Genomic DNA, 27,334 nt, shown 5'->3' on the forward strand with positions numbered 1-27,334 from the left:
AATTTTTACAAAGAGATATAGATTAAGTCACTGCAGGGAGAATCCCTTAATGAATACTGTCTCTTAGGCACAGGCTAGGAACAAAGGAAGGGCTGTGATGAGAACCAAGAAAATCTGAACCAAGGAAATCTGGATAAATGAGATCAGGCACGTAAAAAACACAAACAAAAATTAGCTGAAATGAGGCATGAAAAATGGAACCAACATAGATTAGAGGAGGTTGACTCCCCGTCTCAAATCAGTTTTGAACTGCCTGGACCTTCTGCTGTAAGCCCGTCACCTTTGCATTGAGACTGTACGCTCACTGAAGCTATCAGGGTTCAACTGGGTCTCCAGAGTACTTTCCTCACTGATGAAACAAACTCTCAATAACTGCAACCCAGAAGAGGCTCATAATGCAACCACGCCCCTCGCACTGGGCCATGTTTTCATCACCTGCTCAGGGAGGGGCTAGACAGGGGGAGCTCAGCATGGGGAGCAGGGCTGCCTTCACTAAACCCTGCTGGTCCTTTCCTCACCTGTAAACGGGCGTATATGTGATCTCCCTACCCCCTCACGTTTAGGTAAGCCAGCGTCAGATACGGAGTGCGCTCTCCATGCTGAGCTGAGGTGGACAGCTTGGGAGGGACTGAGGCAGTACACACCTAAATGCAACTCCGGCCATCAGAGCAGAGTGCAGGAAGCAGTGGGCATTGTCCCACTAGAAAAAGACAGGCCATCAGCCAACAGAAAGATCCCTTCAGCTGCCGCAGGGGGATGCAGCAGAGCCACCTGAGGACAATCTCTGCTTAGATGACCCTCATCCAGGCAGGCTTCCTCTTCCCTCCGGGTCTGTGGCTCGGTCCACAAGCTCTTCCTTGGTCCAGCTCCTAGAGAATGGCTGGCATGGAGATGTTCCGTCAAATGTACTGAATGAATGAATGAATCAAGCAGTCGCACCCAATTCTGATCTTACAAAACCACCTCACTACCCTTTACACCTCTTCCAGGTAGCATATAATTAAGAGGGATATGCCGTCAAATCATCCCAAGAACAGCATTTCCCTCTCCCCTGAACGCAGACTCCATTCCAGGCTTCCCATGATGCACTTGCTAAGGAGTGGACGCCTTCCACTCACCACCTGTGACATGCCTACCTGCCTTCTACGCCGGCCTCACAGCAATGTTCTGAACCTTTCCTGAAGCTGCGGCTGCCTGTGAAGGGCTTGAGCGAGGACCAAGGAAGGGCGCTTTGCTGGGCCCAGCCCACCTAGCATGCCTTCCACAGCTCAATGGGCCAACAAGCCCACAGTGCTCAATATGGTCTCCCATCAAATGCCATAACTACAATAATCTATATACTAGACAATAATGAAGAAATAATTCTTTATTTCATTTTTTTTTTTTTGGACACAATGTCTCCCTATTTTGCCCAGGCTGGGCTTGAACTCACGATTCTCCCCCTCCTCAGCCTAGTGAGTAGCTGAGAAATCAGGCGCACACCACTGTGCCTGGCTTGAAAAGGAATTATTCTTTATTCTTTGATCCCTCTGTCACTGTTTTATTCTTTACGTAGAAACAAACTGCCTGTAAATACATCCCACTGATTTTATTTCTAGGTAGTATTTCTGAATAAAACTTTCAACTTTTCCTTTCTACATCATTCAGCTGAAGGTTTTATTTTTTAAGTCTCTCCAAGCAATTTTGAAGGCAAATTAAATATGCTTCTATTTTAGTGAAGACGTTTTATCGTAATTAACAGAAGGCTGGTGTTCTGAACCTACAGAACTGTGGCATCACGAGCACAGTGCACTGACACTGCGCTGGCCAGCACTATTTTTTTTTTTTTTTAAAACTGGAAACTGTATGAGCATGGATGATGTATGCTTTGTTGGGTAAGAATCTGACCTAAAAAAATGGGCTTCACTTCACAGTTTAAAATAGACTTTTTCCTTAGACAGATCAAAGATACCTAACATTCAGCCATGTTCAAAGGCTGCCAGGGAACCTCTGCTTGCCAACAGCAAGGACACAGGGACAGGCACTTGTTGCTGTGTGAGCGAGGCCTGGGAGTGATTAAAGAGGACGGACGAGCTTGTCCACAGGGAAGCTCAGCGTAGGCGAGTGGAGTAGATGAAGTGAAATCTACCCAGAGTGCTGGGGCTGTGTGTGAGACCTTGGTTACTTTCATACTTCCTACAGCTAGTCTGGAAAACCTTTCAATCCAAAGCAAGTACTCACACTCCTTCCTTGTTCTAAGAATGTAGGGAACCAACACGAAGTAAAAGTATGCATACATCAGAGTGCTTTCATGCTAATGGTTTGTTTTTTTTTTTAATTTGCTGACACCCTTAGGAGCCTACACAGTAGGTCAAGTGAGTCAGAAGCCTCATTTTCCAAGAGGAAATCCGAGGTGGAGGGAGGTGAAGGGAGTGGTGGGCCAGGCTGAGGTTTTGGCCACCCTCTGTGAAAATGGAGGGGGCAGAGAAAGAGGGCAGAGGGGCTAGGAGGGCTTTTCATTCCTTCGGGGGACACACTGTGTGTTTCCTGGGTCCTTGGCAGATGCCCGAATGGACGACCCAGGCAGACCAGCGCACAACTGTTAACACGTATACTGAGTGAATGTGTGTGGTGTGCTCTGCGACCCACGCATCCATCCACTGATGAGGGGATATGCGGAATGGGTCCAACCACACAGTGGGATGGCATCAGCCTTCAACGGGAGCGAGGGTCTGGCACATGCTACAACGTGGGGGGACCTGGAAGATATTATGTTTAGGGAAATAAGCCAGGCACAGAAGGACAGATACTGTACAATTCCGCTTATAACAGGCTGCTACCCTGGGCAAAATCATAGAGACAGAAAGCAGAATGGGGAGACAGCAACTTACTGTTTAATGGAGTCTTTGTTGGGATGATGAAAAGGTTTTGGGTATGGATAGTGGTGATGGGTGTATAGCATTTTGAATGTATTTAATACCACCAAGTTGTACACTTATGAATGGTTAAAATAATAAATAATATGTTTTAACATGTGTATTTACCTGTTTTTTAGTTTTTTGTTTTTTTTTTTAGATAAGGACAGCTTGAGCCAGGACAGTTCAGGAAACACTTGAGGAGCAGAGGCAGCAGGTTCTGGACCAGATAGAGGATGGGAATGTCCAAGGAGTGGTCTCTGTGTGTGATAATGAGCTGAGATTACAGCTGGCATGTGGAAACCAAACCCTGTGGGTGCCACCCAGAAAGAGCTGAGACTGACCATGGAGTAACGGTCAAGGTCATGTGTGTGGCCCCTGGGCCACACATGGAGAGAGGCTGGGCTGGCTGGCTGGGCTCAGGCTGTCTGACAGGCAACGGGCTCCCCAGTGTTCCAAAGAGGGAGCGGCCCTGGTGGTGCCTCTCTGTGGCTTAGAGGGGCTGAAGCTAGAACACCACTGTGACTCTGGGCCCACTGGTTCCCTGAGGGCAAGGGCCACCTTGGGTCATTGCTCTGAACACCTCCCCTTGCTTTGAGCAGCACAGACGGCCAGTGTGCTGCCTCACCAATCCAGGGACTGTGTCCTCTCCTCAAGATACTAGGGGTAATCACGAGAAGAAACAAAAATCAAAACGTGAGAGAAGAAAAGACTAACGAAAGCAGAGGTTCCCTGCTTGGCTCCTTCTAAGCCAACCGGAAGAGCAGCAGGCACTCGATAGCTTCCGCACAGTCCATTTTTATTATTCTTCAACTAACAGGCCAGAAGCCAAAGTTCCTGTAAATATATGCATAATTCATTTGTAAGCAGTTAAATTTATGGTAAAGCTTTCAATTGTATCAGAAAATAGGCAGGGTGCAGTGGCTCACGCCTGTAATCCTAGCACTTTGGAAGGCGGAGGTGGGTGGATCGCTTGAGCCCAGGAGTTCGAGACCAGCCTGGGCAACATGGTGAAACCCCGTCTCTACTAAAAATACAAAAATTAGCTGTGCATGGTGGTGCACACCTGTGGTCCCAGCTACTCAGAAGGCTGAGCTGGGAGGATTGCTTGAGTCTGGGAGGTCCAGGCTGCAGTGAGCTGACATCATGCCATTGCACTCCAGCCTGGGAGACAGAGTGTCTTTTTCTTTTTTTTTTTTTTTTTGAGACGGAGTCTCGCTCTGTAGCCCGGGCTGGAGTGCAGTGGCCGGATCTCAGCTCACTGCAAGCTCCGCCTCCCGGGTTCACGCCATTCTCCTGCCTCAGCCTCCCGAGTAGCTGGGACTACAGGCGCCCGCCACCTTGCCCGGCTAGTTTTTTGTATTTTTTAGTAGAGACGGGGTTTCATGGTGTTCGCCAGGATGGTCTCGATCTCCTGACCTCGTGATCCGCCCGTCTCGGCCTCCCAAAGTGCCGGGATTACAGGCTTGAGCCACCGCGCCCGGCCGACAGAGTGTCTTAAAAAAAAAAAAAAAAAAAAACAGAAAAGAAAATAAACTGCTTTGAATGAGGATGAAGTATTGTATTTGCACAAGAGGAAGGCAAGAGATATAAAATATTTAACTGGTATTCAAAAGCCAATTTTAAACAATTCAAGTAAATTCTAACAATAATGCAACGACTTATTTCACAAAAGGCCAAATACTCAGCAACTCTTTTACCCCAGGGTTTCTAATTAGCCAATAATAAGTCTTACATTATTCCGTTATAACTTTGACTTCTCCCAGTCTTTTCTTTTCTAAAAATGGCCTCAAAAAAACAAGTCCCTGATTAACTTACTCCTCCTATAAATATCTTTTTAAAAAGGGTCTCTTTATTTAACATTTAACTCTTCTACATTCTGGTCCAAAAATGTTAAATGAAGGCATTCATTCAGAATAATATTTCAATGAACAGGTCTGAGGGCTATATTCAACCTCACTGTTAAAAAAAATAAAAATATGAAATACCTTTTTCTACTTATCAAATAACTACAACTTTTACATGATCTCAGCATTGGAGAGATATGATGGACAGGCAGTTCACACACTCTGCGGAGAGTATGTGGTGCCACTCTCTGCAAAGTGTGTAGACAATATCTATTAAGGGTTTTTGAAAATCCCTGCTCTTTGATCCAGTATTTCCTTCATCAAGTTTAAGGAAAGGTTCAAAGATGTGAACAACAATGGTAACAAAAGATTAACAGAACAGTATCATTTATAATGGCTGAAAAACTGGGGTATCCACAGAATGAAATAATAAACGGTTGCTAAAAATAATGCCTTTCATTCCCACTAATGTCAGAAACAAGACAAGTATGCCCACTCTCACCACCACTATGTAACATTTTACTGAAATTGTTTTACTGAATTTTTTAGTAAATTCAACTGGAGACAAAGACATGTGAGTTTACAATTATAAACAGAGGTGAAATTATCTGCAGATGCTCTAATACCTGAATATTCAAAAGAATCAACTGAAAAACTGATGAAAACAATCAGGTAATTCAGTAAGGAAGCACGTTATGAAAGCAAGCCCCCCAAATTCAATAGCCTTCATATAAACAACTAATAACTAGAAGACACAATGGAAGAAAAGACCCCATTTACAACAGCAATGATAATTGATTATCTAGGCATTAGCTTAGTAGGAGACATGCAAAACCTACAAGGGAAACTTAAAAACAGCCATAAAGGACATGAAAGTGGCCTTGGAAAATAGTCACAGCATACTCTCAGAGGAGGCAAACATCACAAGATGCCAGCCCTCCCTCAGATAGTTGCAAAATGTAACAGGATCTCAACAAAAATGCCAACAGTAGCCAGGCATGGTGGTGCATGCCTGTAATCCCAGGTACTTGGGAGGCTGAGGCAGGAGGATCATTTAAGCCCAGGAGTTCAAGACCAGCTTGGGCCACATCACATGGCCCTGTCTCTAAAATAAATAAATAAATAAAGTCAACAGCCATTTCTTTCTGCAATGACTATGGGTCAATTCAAAGTTCCAGCTGTTTGCAGTAATATCAATATTGTTTTGGGGAACTGTTTAAGAGAATATACCCATAATTATATTAATGATGCTAGAAATCAACATTTTCAGTGTAAGACAGAGATAAAACTATGAAAAGCCAAGAAATGAGTGAAAATGATAAGAACAGGAGGCAGGGAAGTTCTGGGCAGAAGAGGGCAGGTCCTCAGTGAGGGCCCCAGCCTCAAGCCGAAAAGCCTGGAACCTTGGCCCAAAGTGAGAACATGCATCCCTGCTTTCTCAATTGAATGTTGCCTTTTCCAAAACCACCAAAGGCTTGCCCCGTACCTCCATCCCGTGCCCATAAAAACCCCAGGCTCAGCTGGCAGAGAGAAGAGAAGCAACTGGACATTGCAGACTACAGTTGGATGTTGGAAAGAAGTGGCTTGACTTCAGAGGGACAGCTTGATGATGTAACTTCAGAGATGAATCTGGATGGAGATAGCTAGACTTCAGGGGAAGATGACCTTCCCACTCTGTCTCCTTTCTAGCTTCCCTTCCCACTGAGAGCCACTTTCACTGGCAATAAAATCTCCTTCATTTACCATCTTCAATTCGTTCGTGCAACTTCATTCCTCCTGGATGCTGGACAACAACTCGGGTGCCATGAGTGAGGGTGTAAAACGTGGTCACACTGACCCTCCACTGAGCTGTTAACACTTAAGTTGTCCATGGATGGCAGAGCTAAAAGAGTATTGCCATACTTTCTCTGGGGCTTCAGGGATCACAGGGACCCCCGAAGACGCTGCCATGGGGCTGGTATGGGGTTTGCTCCTGCTGATGCCCAAAAGTGCTCACCCTGGCTCCTGCACCAGCTCACCTGCCCTCCCCCTCCCATAGGGGGTGGAGCAGCGAGTAAGTGGAGTTCGCCTCTGCTGCTGCTGAAGAGGCCAGCTAGTTCCCACACCCATGCACTCCAGTTTCCGCCGTGAAGTGCTCAGGGAAATAACCTGCTTCAAAAACACTATAATGTTAAAATTAAATTTAAAATATCAATATGAATGTACAATTCAGAAAATTTATATTCTAGCTCCTCCACTGAAAGCATTTAAAAGTAATGTCAGACCAGTAGCAATAAACATCCCTCTGACCCAGATTTTGGTTGCTAATATATTTACCACTGAAAGGAACCTGGGCTCTTTGAAAAATGTCTGATTTGGCCAGGTGTGGTGGCTCATACCTATAGTCTCAGCACTTTGGGAGGCTGAGGTGGGTGAATCACTTGAGGTCAGGAGTTTGAGACCGGCCTGGCCAACATGGTGAAACCCCATATTTACAAAAAATACAAAAATTAGCTGGGCTTGGTGGCACACACCTGTAATTCCAGTGACTTGAGAGGCTGAGGCAGGAGAATCACTTGAACGTCATTCTGCCGGTAGAGGCTGCAGTGAGCCAAGATCGCACCACTGTACTCCAGCCTGGATGAGACAGCGAGATTGTCTCAAAAAAAAAAAAAAAAAAAAAAAAAAAAAAAGATAAAAAGAAAAAAGAAAAAGAAAAATGGCTGATTTTAAGTCTGGGGAAGAGAAGGTACTAAATGAGCCCAAGGGACATCTCACTGTGTCAGAAATCAAGGAATCAAAAATAAACGAGGCTATGTAAAAAAAACCACAGTAGCACTGTGGCACTCAGTGATTGAAATTATGCCATCTGAACACCAGAAAGACTAATGATTTTAGCACACAAAAACGCACTGAAATCAACAATAATACATTAGTCCACAATGATATTAAAACAAAGAGAAAGCTAGAAAAAAGCTTCAGCTGTCACCATTAGAGGGAACTGGTAATAAAAGGCAAAGAATTAGGCTTATCCTTCTTTTTCAGTAGGAGTTCCATTTCAAGATAACCAAGTATCTCTGGTTGGTAAGAAAAATCACTGCTTTCAGAAGAATATTAGAGTAAATGTTGAATTCTCTAGTGAAACTACTGACTCAGGAAAGGATTATCAACTGTTGTTCAAGACATTAGCATATGGTTGACAGGGAATACACATTGGCAGGACGCCAAAATATACACTGCAGATTATTACTAGTACTTTTTGAGTTGTAAAGGGAAATACGTAATTGTTCAATAGAGATATCAATCTATCATCAACTGAATTCACTAGTAAAATTGAAAATTTAGCATCATTTCTGATGATAGGCAACCAGAGGCTATGTATCTCTCACAATAATGACACTATCTCCTAAGTTATAAAGCATTGCCATCGATGTACTTCAGCCAAAAAAAAGGTTTCCATTTACAGGAACCACAGGGGGGTAAGTGGGATGTATTGCAGAACAACTGGGTCAGTTAATTTAACAAACCAGTGTTGTGGTTTAAGGCACTCCCAGATTGGCAGTGCCTCCAGGTATCCGGCAGAGCAAAAACAAATCCCTATTGAACAAGACACTTTGATTCTAGGTTTCAATTTATTTCAAATATCTGAATACAATGACCAATATACAAAAAAAAAAAAAAAAAAAAAATCAGGTACACAAGGAAATAAGACATCATGAACAAAATGTAACAAACACCTCAGATACTAGTATGACCTGACACAGGCTATAAAACAGCTGTGTTTACTATTCTTATGACAAGTTTTGATGGTGTGTTCAAGAGAATAGGAAAATATTTTAAAATGACACTGCAGACTGAAAAAAGAACCAAACAGAACTTTCACCAATGAAAAAAAAAAAAAAAACCCTGAAATTAAAAGCTCAAAAGAAGGGTTTAACACATATAGACACATCTGAAGATTTACAATGAATAACAAAAATTGAGAAGTATGCGTTTTGAAACTTTCATATCAACTTAACAGGGCAATCTTATGTTTACTGAATAATAAAAACCTTGTGGGTGTATTTTGTACTTCACTTCTGTAATAATTTATTTTTATTGTATTTTATTTTCTGATAAAATAAAGGACTCATAGCTGGGATAACATACTCTTATAATTCAACAACAAGAAGACAACCAACTTAAAAATAGACAAAAGATACAAGTAGACATCTCATCAAAGAAGGCAGACAAATGGCTAACAGGCATATGAAAAGATGCTTAATATTTCCAGTCACTGGGGAAATGCAAATTGAAACCACAGTGAGACACCATTACACACCCACAAGAATTAAGCTATAATTAGAAAGACAATAATAATATTGGCAAGAATGTGGACACATCCTCACACATTGCTGATGGAAACGTAAAATAGTGCAACCACTTTGGAATACAGTTTGGCAGTTTCTTTTTCTTTTTTTTTTTTTTGAGACACAGTCTTGCTCTATCGCCCAGCAGGAGTGCAGTGGTGTGATCTCAGCTCACTGCAACCTCTACCTCCCAGGTTCAAGCGATTCTCTTGCCTCAGCCTCCAGAGTAGCTGGGGCTACAGGCGCCCACCACCACACTCGGCTAATTTTTTGTATTTTTAGTAGAGATGGGGTTTCACCGTGTTAGCCAGGATGGCCTTGATCTCCTGACCTGGTGATCTGCCCGCCTCAGCCTCCCAAAGTGCTGGGATTACAGGCGTGAGCCATGGTGCCCAGCCAGCAGTTTCTTAAAAAGCTAAACATAAACTTACCATACAAGCCAGGAATTCCACTCCTAGGTATCTACTCAAGAGAAATGGAATATATGCTCACACAGACTTCTATGCAAATGTTCACAGCAGCAGTTACTCATACCAGCTAAGAAACAGCCCGAATGTCCATTAACTGGTGAATGGATAAACAAAATGTGGTATATCCATCTGACTGAATATGACCCAGCATTAAAAAGAAACAAACTACTCAACACAGATGAACCTCAAAAACATTACAGCAGATGTAAAAGACTACCTATGGTATGATTTCGCTTACATGAAGTGTCCGGAAGAAAGTAAGTCTAGAGACAGAAGCAGATCAGTGGGTGCCTGCATCTGGGGTTGGCGTGGAAATTAATGGTGAATGGGCACAAGGTAACTTTTGGAGGAAGATGGAAACATTCTAAAATAGAACTGTGGTGATGGTTGCACAACTGTATGTATTTGCTAAAATAACTAAATTTTCCAGTTACAATGGGTAAATTTTAGGATATGTAAATTATGCCTTAATTAACTCTAAAAAAGAAAAGCCTATGACTTGAAAAGTTAGGAAAAAAAGAAAATCTAGGGATAGGGCTGAAAGTTACACTCAGAATGCATACATGGCTTTAAATTCTTTTATTATTAAAAAGCAAACTAAAAATAAGTGAACTCTCTACTCAACTTAATAAATGACGAAGAGGTTAAAATAAAAGACACAGGATAATTAAAGATAAAAGTGCAGATGAATAATATTGAACACAAACAGAACAGTCAAAAGAATAAATGAACTTACAAGGAGACATAACCACCACAGATGGGGAAGAGATTAAAAGGGCCGTTAAACAATGACCATGTACTAGTGAACAGACCCCCCCCTTCTAAATGAACCCAGTGTGGAAAGAAGCTACAGATGTTTCATAGAGAAAAGCAACAGGCCCGCTGAGTTCCAAGTCAACCTTTCAACCCTATTTCATGGACACATTCCACATTGTATTGTTTCTGAAATCTGGGTCCATCTCATCATCCCTGTCATCAGGTGGCAGTGTGAGGGAGCTGCGGGAAAAGCTTCTGCAGGGCACCCCAGGAACCATCACGAAGTGCTGGTGACAATGAATCTTAGATGGGACAAAATACAGGTTTATGAAAAAGAAGTAAACCATAGACCAGCTCCATGTAGTAAATATGGAAGCAAATACTCTAAAGAAAATTAGTTCCAAACACTATGAAAACACACTGTGACAAAATTGACAAAATGCAAAGATATTTCAAAACCAGAAAAAGCTGTCTTAAAGAGAAAAATCATGTGGCATTTGACCAAATTCAGCAGCGGTACCCACCCAGCATGCACTGGCATGGCGCCAACCCGCCTGCATGGGTCCAGGAAGAGTCCTGTGAGTGTGGACTCTGGAGCACTGGCAGCCTTGCAAAGACCACTTACCAGAAACCAAGAGCCACTTTCCCATCAAATTAGGAAATGCCGAAGCCATTTACTGAAACAGGAGAAAACAGGAATGCCTGCTATCACCTCTGTTCTAGGTTTCGTTGGTCCTTCTTAGTGGCAGAATAAAATTAAAATAACTGGTGTATGTTGGCATAAATAGTGGAAGAGAGATAAAAGAATCCATTGCAAACAACAGGACTATATATGCAGACTGTGGTGGAAACATTAAGACTAACATGAAAATGTGGTAAGGTGATGGCAAAATATTTAAAAACCAATAGCTCTAGATGAGATTAGCAAAAACCAATCAGAAGTGGAAATGGGAAAAAATATAACCCAGTCACAAGAGTGACAAGCAAAAGCTATAGAGTATTTAGAAATAAATTTACTGGAAAGTTAAAGATTCACAAGAAAACCATAAAATTTTATAAGTCAGAAAACAAGACCCAGAAAAATGGGGGATATATACCATCCTCCTAGATGGAAAAAAGATCTCAATTTTCACCAAATTAATATATAACTTTAATTCCAATCAATTATTTTTCTGAACTAGACGAAATTATTTTAGTATATATACAGAAACATTAATGTTTTAGAACAGCCAAGAAATAATTATCAAACAAGACCAGTGAGGGGAACTGGCTTGATCCATGTGAAATTCTCCTGGATATGTGGATTTACTATGGAGAATTTACTCTTTTCGGGAACAGTGAAAATGTAAGCGTCAGTGGAAGTACATTGCATGCCATTCTTACTAGGTATAATAAAAAATGAAGGAAATGGAAATTGAGAATAGAAAACAGATGTAGAACAGATGTAGAAAGAGGCTTGTGCAGAGACTCCTCAGAAAAGGTAAAGGAAGTATGCTGGAGGCCGGCATACACCGGTACTTGCATGGGCTGTGCCCCGTGCATGGAATAATATACGACGACAAAAGTGACAAATGCAAAGCTGGTTCAAAACCGGAAAAACCTATCAACACAGCAATTATAATCTTAACATCTTAAGGAGAAAAATCATATGGCATTTGACCAAACTCAGCAGCAGTACACACCCAGCATGCACTGGCTGAGGCAGGGCATGCATGGAAAGGTGCAGCACATGGCCAACCTTCTGTATCATGGCAGATCCAAGCCCCAGCTGTGACGGGCATTAGGGACAGGGCTTGGGATACGAAGGCCCAACGATGGTTATACAAAGCCTTTTCCCTCCCTCTGACTCTCGGCCTCTGGAGGGTACTGGAAGGAGGAGTCGGTACCTATCCCTTTCCTTGCTGTCTCACCAATGGGTTGCTCACTCCAGGAGAATAGGGGCTTGGTTTTGTTTAATTCTGTACCCCTAGTACCTAGAATAGCTTACACAGGCGCTCAACACATATTTGCTGAATGAATGAACAGCATGAGAAACGTATATTCTATTTGGGAAGACAAATAAAAAATGACTTAGCATGCATATTATCTACCACAAAGGTAAACCAATTATAAGCCAAATACAATACAAGCTCTAGAAAATGCAAGCGAGAACCTGAATTTCTTTTTTTGTTTGTTTGTTTGAGACGGAGTCTCGCTGTCACCCAGGCTGGAGTGCAGTGGCACAGTCTCGGCTCACTGCAAGCTCCGCCTCCCGGGTTCACGCCATTCTCCCGCCTCAGCCTCCCGAGTAGCTGGGACTATAGGCGCCCGCCACCACGCGCAGCTAATTTTGTTTTTGTATTTTTAGTAAAGACGGGGTTTCACCGTGTTAGTCAGGATGGTCTAGATCTCCTGACCTCGTGATCTGCCCTCTTCGGCCTCCCAAAGTGCTGGGATTACAGGCGTGAGCCACTGTGCCCGGCTGAGAACCTGAATTTCTAGCAAGTGGGGCGCAAGAAAATTCATCAACCCATAAATCCACCCATCCATCCACCCAGCTCCCATCCTCCCTCCCTCCTTCCACCTGGCAGATCTGCCTCCCGTCTTCCCTCCCTCCTTCCACCTGGCAGATCTGCCTCCCGTCCTCCCTCCCTCCTTCCACCTGGCAAATCTGCTATCTGCTTCACAGTGTGCAAGGCCTGGGAATACAGCTATAAACACGACACACTGCTGCTCTCACTGAGTTCATATTTACTTTTTTTTTTTCTGAGACAGGATCTCACTCTGTCATCCAGGTTGAAGTGCAGTGGCATGATCATGGCTCACTGTAACCGTGGCCTCCCAGGCTCAAGCAATCCTGCCACCTCAGCCTCCCGAGTAGCCGGGACCACAGGTGTGTACCACCATGCCCAGCAGATTTTATTTTTTTGTAGAGACAGAGTCTCCCTGTGTTGCCTAGGCTGGTCTCGAACTCCTGGGCTCAAGTGGTCCTTGTGCCTCAGCCTCCCAAAGTAATGGGATTATAAGTGAGAGTCACTGGACTGGTTGCTGAATTAATATTCAGTGGAAATTAATTATAAAAGATCCATTATTATAAATTTAAGGTATGAAAAACGATATTTTATTTAGTATATCTGTCTTATATTTTAGTAATTATAAAGGCTTTAAGAGGTTCACATTTGACTTTAAGGTCCTTACTCTGTTTTCCTTGATAAGGTTTTAAGCACCTCAATCTCAAAATCTAAAGGAAGACTTTTAGGGATTAAACAACCTGAGATGGAAAGGGATGGCTGTGTCATTTGGGGGGAAATTCAAAGTAAAGAGCACTTTTTCCTAATTTCATATAAGGAACGCTTGAGGTAATCCCTAATGACTCATAACAAAGCAAGTCCATAATGTACTATAGCTACAGTCCTTACTTTAGAAACGTAGAGAACTTCAACGATAATTTTTACAATTATTCTACTTGGAGTAATTCCTTTCAGAATTGCTACAGTTCTAAGACAAACAAATGAGAAGTAATTTAAAAGAAAAACTGGCTAGCTTAATACCATAAATAAAAAAATGTTCAGCTTTTCCTGTCTTCTTAGTGTATTATGCCTATATTGTGTTGTTAAACTTTTATCTTAAATAGCTCTGGAACTTAAAATGTTAATTGAGTAAACAAGTTAATGACATGCAACCTAAAAAAAACAAAACAAAACAAAAAACACCTCAATACAGAAAAGACGACCCTGCAAAATACAAACACAGCAAAGGAATAAGTTAGCACACTATCAAAACATTGCTCCTTCACTCCAATAGCCACAATTTAACTTTTAAAAGACAGATAAAAATTACCTTTTAAGGATGGTAGTTTTTGAAGTTCTCTATTATTGCTTGCGCTAAACCTTGAAGAATTTTGCCGTTTGTCTTTCTTCACTATGGGCTGAGAGACTGGTACTTTTATTTTAGCAGATACTGTAGACGGGACAGCAACAAGGCTGTTTTTCCTGACGGAAATTTGCTTCCAAAACAAAAACAAAAACAAATGAATATGTACAATGGTTGTATTTTTTAGCACTATTAAACTATAGAAAAGCATATACACGAGTCTGACTCTGGGGCATTCCCCTGCACTCCATGGAAGACATCATTCCTTACAGTGGCTGGAGTATGGGGCTTATGTCCCACCTTCAGCAATGCTAGACTGAGAGATTCAAAGATACACCTAATTTCTCGTATCTTCCTTCAAACTTTTGATTGCTAAATATTTACCACATAGGTTGATGTGGCAGACTAAATAATGACCCTTAAAAATGTCCACATCCTAATTCCTGGAACCGGTGAATATGGGACCTTGCTTGGCGACAGGGACTCTGCAGATGGGATTCGGTTAAAAATCTTGAGATGGGAAGATGATCCTGGATCATCCAAGTGGGCCCAAGGGAATCACACAGGTCCTTACAAGAGGGAGGCAGGAGGGAGACAAGAGAAGGCAATGGGATGACAAAAGCAGGGGTCAGAGAGAGATCCGAAGATGCTACATGGCTGGGTTGGAAGATGCAGGGAAGTGGCCACGAGCCAAGGCAGGCAGGCGGCCTCTAGAAACTGGGAAAGGCTGGAAATAGATTCTCCTCTAGAACCTCCAGAGCCATCACCACCCTGCTGACACCTTCATTTTGGCCTCATTTCAGACCTGCATGCCAGAACTGTAACATAGTAAGTTTATGCTCTTTGGAGCCGCTGCATGTGTAACTTGTACAGTGGTGCGAGGAGATGAATACAGCTGAGTATCTCACAAAATGCTAGATGCTCCCTGCTGGCTCACCACTCAGCCTTGAACACACGGAGAGCAGGCCTCTGAGTGCTTTCCCTTGAGCCCCAGGAAAAGGCTCTGCTGGAGCGGTTCTGCTGCCATTGTCCCAGGCTCCTGGTGTGTGTGCTCATTCCTAGGCTGCACCATAGCTCCAGGGCTGGTCAACACCCCTGTGGCCAACCTGCAACGCTGCCATCTGAACTACTCAATAGAGGCGGAGAGAGTCTGAGGATGCACGAAGCAGAGGAACCAGGGGTCCCCTGTCATCCACACAGGCCAAAGGAGCTCACCAAGGGGGTCTGTGGAGCTCAGCAATCCTCTGGGCCCCCCAGCTGAAGGGCTCTCTGGGTAGCAAGCAGTGACCTGGCCCACAACTGTTTGCTGCCACCACTGTCCAGCAGTGACAGCCAACAGCTGCTGTGTCGACCGTCAAGATGATTTACACAATGTGCTTGTTGCCCACCCTTCTTGTCTGCCCAAAGAAAGGGAGTCTGTGTCTGCCTATGTGCTCTTTAAAAAGGCTGTCCCACTCCGAGACAGTTTGCTTCTGTGTCCCCACCTAAATCTCATCTCAAATGGTAATCCTCAGGAGTCGAGGGAGGGACCTGGTGGGAGGTGACTGGATCGTGGGGGCAGTTTCCCCCATGTTGATCTTGTGATAGTGAGTTCTCACGAGATCTGATGGCTTAAAAGTGTTTGGCAGCTCCCCCCTCCCTTTCTCTCTCTCTCCTGCCACCGTGTAAGAAGTGCCTTGCTTCGCCTTCGCCTTCTGCCATGATGGTAAGTTTCCTGAGGCCTCCCCAGCCATGTGAAACTGTTAGTCAATTACACATCTTTTGTTTATAAATTACCCAATCTCAAGTAGTTTTTTATAGTGAAAATGAACTAATATAGACTCCATCCTGGAGACACAAACCCATCCAGTTTAGGGTCAAGGAGAGCAGACACACCAACTGCAGCCCCAAACATTAATTTGTTCTCATCCTTGAATGAAATTTTCATAAGCAGTAAGAGCTGCTTTACTTTCTACTAAGGTGCTTAGGAACTCCTGCAAAGCGCTGTCTGATGTGACAGACTGTTGGAACAGCAGGCAGACTCTGACCTGGGAGGCAGGGGCCTCAGTTCCCTTCCCTTCTCTCCCTCAGTCTGTGGCTTTTTTCACAAAAGGTACTTTCTTGGGCTCTGAGCTTGACATCTGTCAATCTTTTATCATGAAAGCCTGGGTCTTTCTTCCCTAAAAGCCCCTCCATAACCAGCTCCTCCACAGATCCCCCAGTTAGACAGTTTCTGCTCCGCCTTCTCTGGGTGCCCCTGGCATTGATTCCACAGTCTGGAGGAGCTGCTCCTAGGAGCTGTCCCGGCTTTAGATGTTCAGTCACATATGTGCGTGCTCCAGTAGATAACCCTCTCCATCTCCTTTTCATTTCACTATAGTGCCAGCCCAGCACTCACAGCGAGGACCTTGGGTAGAGGCCAACGACAGGGCTCCCCCGTGGCTTCTGACCCCAGCTGGAAGGTCAGCCACAAGGAAGGTGGCCCGGCCTGGGTGCTGGGAGGCGAGCCCATGGGTCCTGACTGCCATGGGGACACACTGAGGATAGGCTTCTGCCCCTGAGACAATAAGAAGTCAGCCCTCGGGCACAGTTCTGAAGGGGCCCTTGGCCCTTTGGCCACCACGCCCCACTCCTCTCTCTTGTCAGGGCCAAGGCCAGAGAGAGGAGCCACTCTGCCGGCCCTGCCCAGACCAGCCACCCACTGCCTGCCCCACAACACTGTGACTTGATGCTCCCACCAACTCTGAGGGGACATCTTCCTCCCTGATGGGACATCAGCTCAGGAGGACAGGCTCTGTCTGCATGAGACACTGTCTGTCCCTGGGAAGGTGAGGTCACCTCCCTGAGGAAGGAGCTGCAGAGCTGCCCAAAGCAGATGCCACCAAGAACTTGGGCTCAAAGAGGGGAAGAAGGAGAGAGGGGGAGAGAGAGGGAGGGGGAAGAAAGGGGAGGGGGGGAGGAGAGAGGAGGTGGGGGAGAGAGGGAGGAGGAGGGGGAGAAAGGAGAGGAGGTGAGGAGGGGAGAAAGGAGAGGGGGAGAGAGGGAGGGGACAAGGAGAGAAAAAGGGAAAGATCCGCATGTCGATGTGATGCCGATGATTTTGATGAAATGTGATGATCATTTGCCGATGCGACAATATTACGACGATGATGATGCATCATGATGACAATGACACCGAGATGCCAAAGAATGATGATGCGACAAAGATGTGATGCATTAAATGACGATTAATGATGCAACGTGATGCATTGATGACGACATAAAGAATGATGACGATGATTATCATTGATGAGCATTGTTCATGATGATACCGTGACATGATAAAAGAAATATTGATGATGGAAATGCATTGTCGATGATGGAATGATGATGACGTGACCTGTGACGTCAATACTGGTTATGAGGAGGGAAGAGGGAGACAGATGTGGAGGATAAGAGAAAGGAGGGAGGAAGAAAGGAGAGGGAGGGGGACAGAGGAGGGGGAGGTGGTTGAAATGGGGAGGGGGGAAGAAAGGGTGGGGAGAGAGGGAGTGGAAAGAGGGAGAAAGAGAAAAGGAGAGGAGTGGGAGGGAAGGAACACAGGGAGAGAAGAATGGAGGGAAGGAAGGGAGGGGAAGGGTGGTGGTGGAAGGAAGGGGAATGGACACGGAAGGGAAGGAAATGGAGGAATGAAGGAAGGAAGGAGGCAGTGCAGATCCGCATCCTCTGCTTCTTCCCCGGGGAGCCGGCTCCCCTCCTCCGGGCTCCGGGGCGAGGCGGGACCGCGTCCTGGGGCCCATGCCGGAGGCTCTGGAGGCGGCCGGTGGGAGCTGAGGGTCTCCTTGGAAGGCCGCGACAGACGACACTCGAGAAAACGTGGTTGGGGCAGAGGGGTGCGTCAGGCGCCCAGGAAGGCGCAGGCTAGCTAGGACAGGGGCGGGGAGGCTGGGGGGCGGCAGGAGGGCCCGGCGGGAGCCCACGCGGGTCCGCAGCGACAACAGGAGTGAGGTCGAGCCTGGCCCCCCATGTACAGCGCGCCCGGCAGCCTAGCGGCTCAGGGGCCAAAGCCGCCAAGGTCGCTGTGCCACCGGGAGACGCAGGGCGGGTTGAGGCTTGGGAGGGTGGGGAAGGTCTGAAGGGGTCCCTGGGCAGAGGACAGAAGCCAGGGTCCCGGGAAACACGGTGGCTGTAAACAAGCCCTCCTCCTGGGTGCCAGACACCACCAACACAGCTGGTTCGCGGACAGCCCGGAGGGGACCCTGCCGCAGCCCCGACACCCGGCTCCCTCCCTGCTCCTCGGATGTCCCGTAAAACTACTCCTCCGGTGGCGGCACTGCAAGGCACCTGTAGCTTGAGGGAGACAGCTAGGGAGGAAGGCTGGGGAGCGGCTGCCCCGTGTTATTCCATGGTTCAGGCCGAGCTGGTGCATCCTTAGCTTACAGAGAGGAAAGCAGGGCTCAGGCTGTGGGGTGAGCGCCTGAAATCACCCAGTCAGTGCTGCAGCCAAGCCCGAGCCTCAGTCCCTGGACTCTGGGTCTGGGGTTGAGCCAAACGCTGGGCCCCAACTCCCCCTTACCCCCCACACCCGCGCAAGTCCATGCTCCAGTGCCTCTCAAAATCCTCCCTCTCTGCAATTTTATCATAAACGGAACAAACTGCCACCACTTATGTGCTAAGGACTAAGTGATATGCCACTTAAGAAGTATTTTTAATGCCGGAAAGTCCAGCCTGAATCTGATCAAGCCCTGAGGTCTAACCACCAGTTCTTAGGAAAATACAACAGAGAGGGGAGTGTGTGAACCAACAGGGATGCGATCTGCACACGGGGAACGTGGGGGAATGGCAGGAGCTGTCCTCCCCGCAGCACCCCGCAGTCGCGCCACCACACTTCAGCCCAGGTGAGCCTCCGCTGTGGGCTCTGACCCTTACATGCAAGCAGCTCCCCCCACCAAGCGGTGACAACTAAGAACGTCTCCAAACATTGCCAAATGTCCCTTGGGGGGCAAAATCACCCTTGGTTGACTATCATATCCCTCAAATGTATGGGAACAACCTGATTTAACAATTAAATTTCAGGGAGAAGAAGGAGAGGAGGAACCAGCACATATCACAACCTAGTGTATGTACCTGATTTGGATCTCAGGACTCAATTCAATTCAGGACTCAAACCAATCAACTGAAAGAGGGAGGAGAGGAGAGGAGATTTAATGCTTACTCCTGAGACTAAGCAATTGCAGTTAATATTCTTAGGTGTGACAATCACGTTCTGGTTCTTAGAGTCCTTGCTGGAGGATACCACAAGTGGGACTTACAAATAAAATATGATGACTGAGATTTGCTTCAAAATAATGTAGTGTGGGAAGAGGGCCATGCCCGTGGAGGAGGAGGCCTGGATAAGACAAGCCGGGTTGCATGTGGATGACGGCCAAGGCTGGGCAACAGGGACCTGGGGCTTCCCTATATGATTCCCTCGACTACTGTGTTATGTGAAAATAGTTCAAATGTACACGTTATTCCGCCCTGCATTAACCCCAGCTCCTGTAGACCAGACAATCAGAACACCTTCCCTCATCTTTCTCCCAATCATATTTTCAGTGTTGGTGGTACAGTGGTGACCACAGCTGCCTCCGATCATATTTTCATACGGTTACCGGACTGACTTTTCTAAAGGTCCATCAGACCACTGCCCTGCTCACGAGATGCCAGCGGCTCCCTGCAGGAGAAAGTTCAAACTCCAAAGCATGGGGTTGAGCTCGGCCGCTGTCTCCCCTACACTTATTTTTCCAGGACTCATCTCTCCTTTATTTCAGGAATGCTGGGCCACTCTCAGATTCTCAAATGTCTTCTGACCCTGCCCTGTTTCAATGCCTGTTTCTCCAGCATGAAATGCCCTCTTCTCGTTTCCAAACTCTCACCCCCACACAAAGCTTTTGATCTACTCAGCCTTCAGCTCTAGCTCAAACGCCATTCTCTTTAACGTGTTCCCCACTCCTCACACATGCAGTCAGGCCCCACCATCTCCTCAGTGTTCTTAGGAGGGTTCCCTTACACTTACGTCAGGCTTGGAATCCCACGTCTGCTTCTACAAAGAGATTCTGAGCTTGTTGAGAGCACGGACACATCTCATGTCCCCGTTATCTGGCAACACTCAGGAGGCTCCAGAGCTTGCTGCATCTCCTTCACACAGTCACCGTCACTCAGGTCTTTAATTCCAGCCTTCACACAACCACTTCCATGCACACCTGATGTTCCAGCAATACCAAACTTCTTGTCCTCCCAGACAAAACCTAGTTTTGTATGTCTTTTCAGATATTTTATTTATTTTTAATTAATTTTTTTTTTTTTTTTGAGACAGGGTCTGTCTGTCACTCAGGCTGGAGTACAGTGGCACAACCATGGCTCACTGCAGCTTCAACCTGCTGGGCTCAAGTGATTCTCCTCCTTCAGCCTCCTGAGTAGCTTAGTCTACAGGCACTCGCCACCATGTCTGGCTAATTTTTGTGTTTTTTGTAGAGACAAGGTCTCACTACGTTGTCCAGCCTGGTCTTGAACTCCTGAGCTCAATCTTCCCACTGTGGCCTCCCAAAGTGCTAGGATTACAGGTGTGGTGAGCCACTGCACCCAGCCTCAGATCTTTTAAAAGTGCATTTGGCTCAAGGTAGTATGATACTGGCATAAGGATAGACATACAGACTGATGGAATACAATTGAGAGCCAAGCCCGTTCACTGGGGAAAGAACAGTCTCTTTAACAAATGATGCTGGGACAAATGGAGAGCCACATGGACAAGAATGAAGTTGAATCCCCCCTCACACCACAGGAAAAAATCTAATTCAACATGGATCACAAACCTAAACAGAAGAGCTGAAACCACACAACTCTTAGAAGAATACAAAGGTAAAGCTTCATGACCCTGGATTTGATAATGGTTCCTTAGCTATGACACCAAAGGCGCGAGCAACTAAAAAGAAAACAGATAAACCAGACTTCATAAAAATTAAACATTTTTGTGCAGAGGACACTATTAAGAAAGTGAAAAGACAACCCACAGAATGGGAGAGCATATTTGCAAATTACATAAGGGTCTAGTATCCAGAATATGAAAAGAACTCTAACAACTCAATAACAAAAAGAAAACCCGATTAAAAAATAGGCAAAGGACTTGAACAGACATTTCACCAAAAAAGATATACAAATGGCCAAACAAGCACATGAAAAGACGCCCACCACCTTTAGATGTCAGGGAAATGTAAATGAAAATTACAATGACTTCACACCCGCTGGGATACCTATTCTTTTTCAAATTGAAAAATAACATGTTAGCATGGCCAGGCTCACGCCTCTAACCCCAGCACTTTGGGAGGATTGCTTGAGCCCGTAAGTTCAAGACTAGCCTGGGCAATATAGTGAGACCCCTTTTCTCCATTAAAAAGAAAAAAATAGCCAGTTGTGGTGGCATGCACCTGTAGTCCCAGCTACTCAGGAAGCTGAGGCGAGAGGATAGCTTGAGCCCAGGAATTCAAGGCTGCAGTGAGCTATCATTGTACCATCGCACTCCAGTCTAGGTGACAGAATGAGACCCTGTCTCAACAAAAAGACAAGTGTCATAAAGGACGTGGAACAACAATTGGAACCCCTGTGTATCGTGGTGAGAATGTAAAATGGGGCAGCTGATAAGGAAAACAGTTTGGTGGTTCTTCAGCAAGTTAAACTTAAAATTACCATCCAAAGCCAGGTACGGTAGCTCATGCTTGTAATCCCAACACTTTGGGAGGCCGAGACGGGAAGATCACCTGAGGTCGGAAGTTCGAGACCAGCCTGGCCAACATGGTGAAACCCCATCTCTACTAAGAATACAAAAATTAGCCGGGCATGGTGGTGTTTGCCTGTAATCCCAGCTACTTGGGAGGCTGAGGCAGGAGAATCGCTTGATCCCAGGAGTCAGAGGTTGCAGTGAGCTGAGATAGCGCCACTGCACTCCAGCCTGGGCAACAGAGAGAGACTATCTCAAACACACACACAAAAATTACCATCCATATGACCCAGCAATCTCACTCCTAGGCATATACCCAAAAGAACTGAAAACAAAGTGTTCAAACAAAAATCTGTACACAATGTTCACAGCAGCATTATTCACAATAGCCAAAAGGTAGAAACAACTCAAATTTCCATCAACTGATGAAACGAAATGTGCTATATCCAAACGATAGAATATTAGCTATAAAAAGAAATGAGGGTTTGGGAGGCCAAGGCAGGCGGGTCATGAGGTCAGGAGATCGAGACCATCCTGGTCAACATGGTGAAACCCCCTCTCTACTAAAAATACAAAAATTAGCTGGGCGTGGTGGTGTGCACCTGTAGTCCCAGCTACTCAGGAGGCTGAGGCGGGAGAATCGCTTGAACCTGGGAGGCGGAGGTTGCAGCGAGCCGAGATCATGCCATTGCACTCCAGCCTGGCAACAGAGCGAGACTCCATCTCAAAAAAAAAAAAAAAGGGAATGAGGTATGACACTTGCTACAACACGGATGGACCCTGAAAGCATTCTGCGAAGTAAAAGAAGCCAGACACAGAAGGACAAATATTGCATGATTCCATTTCTATGAACTATTCAGAATCGGCAAATTCATAGAGAGCAGACTGGTGGTTGCCAGAGGCTGGGGGAAGGGGAGTGAGGAGTGACTGCTAGTGCGAATGGGGTTTCCTTTTGGGGTGAGGGGGGCTTTCTGGAATAGGTGGTGGAGAGGGCTGCACTACCCTCAGCATCCTTGAGTCTTCGGGGCTTATGGTGACAACAGCAAGGGCCCCACGAAGCCAGGGAGACACACATGCTTTGGGAGGATCAGCTGTTCTCGGCACAGAGAAGGCATTAGTGTTGGCTGAACGCGAAGTGAGAAACAACAGGTGTGCCTCCTCAGTTTAAGTGCTTACTCCTGAAATAAAAACCGGATATCTATCTTAAAGCGATAAGAAATCGCTGTAAAGAAGTATGATACTGTTTAGCGATCCGGCTTGGGCAACATCTGAAAAAAAGGACTTGATTCTTCCCCATTCGCCCTCTTCTGGAATGCTGGTTATGGGGAGTTTTATTTTATTCTACCCACTCAGTGAGGGGAGAGATGACCTAGAATTTACTTTAGCCTCTTGATGTCTGGCTTAATGATGGGAAATTATTTTTTGAACTCAGATTATCTGTCAAACCCAAATCAAAATAGTTGGCCTTTCCCTTCAGTAGAAGCCACTGAAAGTCGGTGATCTCGGAGGGTTCCAAGAGAGCACTGCGGCCCCCACCTGTCTGAACAGTGGCTGCACCCGAGCAGCAGCTGCATTTTCTAGGAGGAAGGCGGGGGTGGAGTGGATGGGGGGGCACAATCTGAAATGCTATTTGAAACACTTGTCGGCCACTCAAATGGAAGCTACGGGAATAAAGAGGAAGTCGTTCCCTCCCCTTCCCAGAGCCTCTCCACTGAAGAGACACGGGGTCCCTGGGGGTGGAGGTGTCTATTGCTGTGAGGATCTGGGATTCTGGAGTCTGTGGCTGGGGGGAAGGATGTGGTGGGAGTGTCTGGAGAGGATGGAAGATGAGGTGGCCAGTCCACATGGCAAGGCAAGGTGCTGCCCAGATGCGCCTTGAAATTATGCAGGAGTTCAGGTTCCCAGCCAGGGTAGATGAGCTGCTGGCCCTGAGCCCAGCCCCGCTGCCAGGCCCAGGGAGGTCCAAAGGCAAAGGGCGTCGCCTGCCTCAGTGGTACATGGCCCTCTCCCAAGTCTTCCCAAAAAGCGTGGCCGCACTTCCTCAGGTAGAGGAAACGACGCCAGAGGCATCCCTCACGCTCAGGCACAACGTCCCATTAGTTTCTAACAGAGACACAGCAAGTCCAAGTGTCCAGCTGCCCTCACAGCGCACAACCTTCCATGCAGCCAGGCAACAGCACCCCAATATATTTGGAGTAAAAAGGCAATCTGTGCAGCAGATACATGGATGTCTATTAGTCTCTCTACTTTGAAATATTTCATGGAAACAGCAAAATGGGCAACTGGATTTGTGACAAAGCCTCTCTCCTAGATGTTTTATCATGTAAGGGATTACCAAATGAAACAAGCCGTTCTTTCTCTTCATTTAAACACTGCAATTCTAAAAATTCACAACTAGATATAAGATATTTATTGTTCAGGTGGGCAGGGCCAAATCACTGATCTCTCAGTATCTCTTAGATGCTGAATAGAGTTAAACACAAAAGATACCTCTTCCACAGACCATAACTAGTACTGGTTTCAGATACGGGCCCAGGGATCCATAGCAGCAGCTTCTCCAAGTGCTGAACCTGATTTGGATTCCAGTAGGCCGGGGCTGGGGAAGCCACAGCCCATGAGCCACATCTGGCCTCCTGGTTATTTTTGTAAATAAAGTTTTATTGGCATACAGTCATGTCTATTTATCCACCTACTGTCTACGACTTCTCTCTTGCTGCAACAGCAAGAGTTAAGTAGTTGCAGTAGAGACCACGTGCCCCCTAAAGCCTTAAATATTTACTATATGGCCCTTTACAGAAAAAGGTTTACTGATTCTTGTGCCAGGACAACAGTTTCTGGATGAGAGGAAGAAATAATGGAAAACAGGACAGATTTCCCTGATCAAGTCTGATGATGCACTCACAATCAGCAAACCTCCTGAGCCTGCCTTACAAGTGACAGTGAAGGAAGAGGCAAGTTACGACCTCCAGTAATAAAAAGATCTGCGGAGGCAGTCACTGGTGCATCTCAGCATAGGAACAGTCAACAGATGCAACTTCCATCTGGCAACCACAAAGCAGGGTGGGGCTGCAGGGAGAAAGCAGGTGCTCTGTCCCTACAGAATCCCCCTGAGGCCACGCACTCGGAGACTGGGTATAGCAGAGGATAGGAGTGAGATATGCAGCTGAAAAGGAGACTGACGTTAGGTCTGAATACTGATCTGTCCATAGCCACCTTATCCCCACACACCTCCTCTGCAGAACATCAGTAAACTGAGTGGTTGTGACAAGAAAAAGGGATTCTCCAAAGAAACCAGTCTGTCGAGGAAAAACTAAGGCTGCTAATGCAGGAGCCGGCACCTCAAAGCAAATTCTCTGCAGTTTAGTCTCTAGGGGCCAAAAGTCACAAGAGCCAGCTCTCAGCCAAGGCCTCTAAAGCAAGTGGTCAGCTGACAAGCCCGCCTGCGGCCAGCTGTGCCAGTGCCTCATCCTTGCCTGTGTGAACAAAGAAACCCTTCATCTGAGAAGCAGAGTCTTCCAGTTGGTCTCCTTGTTCAGCTCTTGCCCCTTGTTCCCACACAGCAAATAGGAAGATCCTCTTACTTCCCTACTCAAAACACCCTAGTGGCTTCCCTCAGAATAAAAACTCAAAGCCCAACTAGACTCAGTGGTTCATGCCTGTAATCCCTGCACTTTGGAAGGCTGAGGTAGGAGGATCGCTTGAGGCCAGGAGTTTCAGACTAGCCTGGGAGACGCAGTGAGATCCTTTCTCTACAAAAAAAAAATACAAAAATCAGCTGGGCATGGTGGTACACACCTGTAGTCTCAGCCACTTGGGAGGCTGAGGCGGGAGGATTGCTCGAGCCCAGTAGTTCAAGGCTGCAGTGAGCTATGACTGCACTACGGCACTCCAGCCTGGGCAACAGAGTGAGACCCTGTCTCTAAAAACAAAACCCCAGAACAACTCCCCCTCCTCGCCAAAATCCCAAAACCCTGCATAGGCAGGCTGTTTATAAGACCCTACCCCACCTTGTCTGTGCCTGGCTCCCTACCTCCATCCCTCCCGCTCTGCCTACCCTCACTTCTCCTTAGCCAACTGAACACCTGGCAGTGGACACGACACACTCACTTCTTCCATGGGGCCTCTGCACTACCTGCTGCCTCTGGCTGAGTGAATATCTTGCCCTAGATCTTTGCACTGTGGCCTCCTTCTTGACATTTACATTTTCACTTTTCATGTCACCTGCTTGGTGAGACCATCCCTGACCCCTTGAAGCAGCCTCCCAATCTCCAGCAGAGGGGCTGCCAGAGGGTCCTGTCCAGCAGCAGTGTGTGGAGCCATGTGAGGGGTTTTGGTTGTCACCATGGTGTTGAGATCCCCAGGGCCACTGCTCTGCAAAGGTGAGACGCTCTCACGCCCAACGTCACTAGTGCCCTGCGGAAAACACCTGCAGCACCGCACTCTGTTTTTGTGCCCTCACTGGAGGCACAGTCCACGAGTGCAGGAACTCTGCACTCTCCATGGTGCTCAGCACATGCTGGATCTCAGAATGAACCTGCAGGATGACTGAGAATGAAGGAATCCCCTGGAGGGAAGCCGCAATGTCAGAGAAAACAGCCAAGATAAACAGGAACATGATACAGAGAGAGGGTATGATCCCTCCAGGGGACAGAAGGGGGACCTGACTCCAGAGCCCAGCCTCTGCCACACTGCACAGCTTCCCTGATCTGGACAGTGGCCCCATTCCTAATCAGCAGGACAGTCAAAGCGGCTGTGCTCTGTGAAGCAGGTCTGAGAACGGGAGGAAGATGAAGGGAGAAGCTTGATTTCCGTATTATTTATTTATTTATCTATTTATTTTTTGAGACGGAGTTGCACTCTGTCACCCAGGCTGGAGTGCAGTGGTGCAATCTCGGCTCATTGCAACCTCTGCCTCCCGGGTTCAAGGGATTCTCCTGCCTCAGCCTGCTGAATAGGTGGGACAGCAGGCACATGCCACCGCGCTTGGCTAATTTTATTTTTTATTTTTTAAAAAAAATTTTTAGTAGAGACGAGGTTTCACCATGTTGGCCAGGCTGGTCTTGAACTCCTGACCTTAGGTGATCCGCCCGACTCGGCCTCCCAAAGTGCTAGGATTACAGGCGTGAGCCACTGCACCCAGCTGTATTACTGTATTTTTTAACCATGTGTGTTTTGGCCCCAAAATAAATAAATAAATAAGAGAAAATGTCTATAAAAGACTAGGAGGACAAAAGGTCTTAACCGCTCTTGGGTCTGTCCAGGTCCCACTCTTATGGGCAATGGAGTCTTTCTCATATGGGTATCAGGTGTAGGCCAACCACAGACCAACCAGCAGACAGGGCCTCCCTCCCGTCTCACCACACACTCCCTCTTCTTCTCGCTCTTCTCTTTTGCCAATATATGCCTTCTCTTCCTTTAAATTTAACCTTAAATTTGATATTTCATATGAAGAGTGATAGCTAACAAAATACGTTAA

General features: G+C 46.2%; 1 protein-coding gene across 9 annotated transcripts in view; it reads right to left on the bottom strand.

Annotated features, from left to right (window-relative positions):
* Positions 1 to 27,334, bottom strand: part of PPP2R5C (protein phosphatase 2 regulatory subunit B'gamma) — a 167,994-nt gene that overhangs the window by 129,253 nt on the left and 11,407 nt on the right. For 8 of the 9 annotated variants that reach the window (XM_031667837.1, XM_031667828.1, XM_031667825.1 and 5 more), the window contains exon 3: positions 14,115 to 14,280. The exons of the other annotated variant lie outside the window; for it this stretch is intronic. Coding sequence is in view for 6 of the 8 variants with exons in the window: in XM_031667828.1 (XP_031523688.1) it covers positions 14,115 to 14,280 (166 nt within the window). In the remaining 2 variants the exon portion in view is untranslated. The remainder of the gene's footprint in view (positions 1 to 14,114; positions 14,281 to 27,334) is intronic. 9 annotated transcript variants of the gene reach the window in all.

This window comes from Papio anubis, chromosome 7 (genome assembly GCF_008728515.1).
Source record: "Papio anubis isolate 15944 chromosome 7, Panubis1.0, whole genome shotgun sequence".
NCBI classification, from domain to species: domain Eukaryota; kingdom Metazoa; phylum Chordata; class Mammalia; order Primates; family Cercopithecidae; genus Papio; species Papio anubis.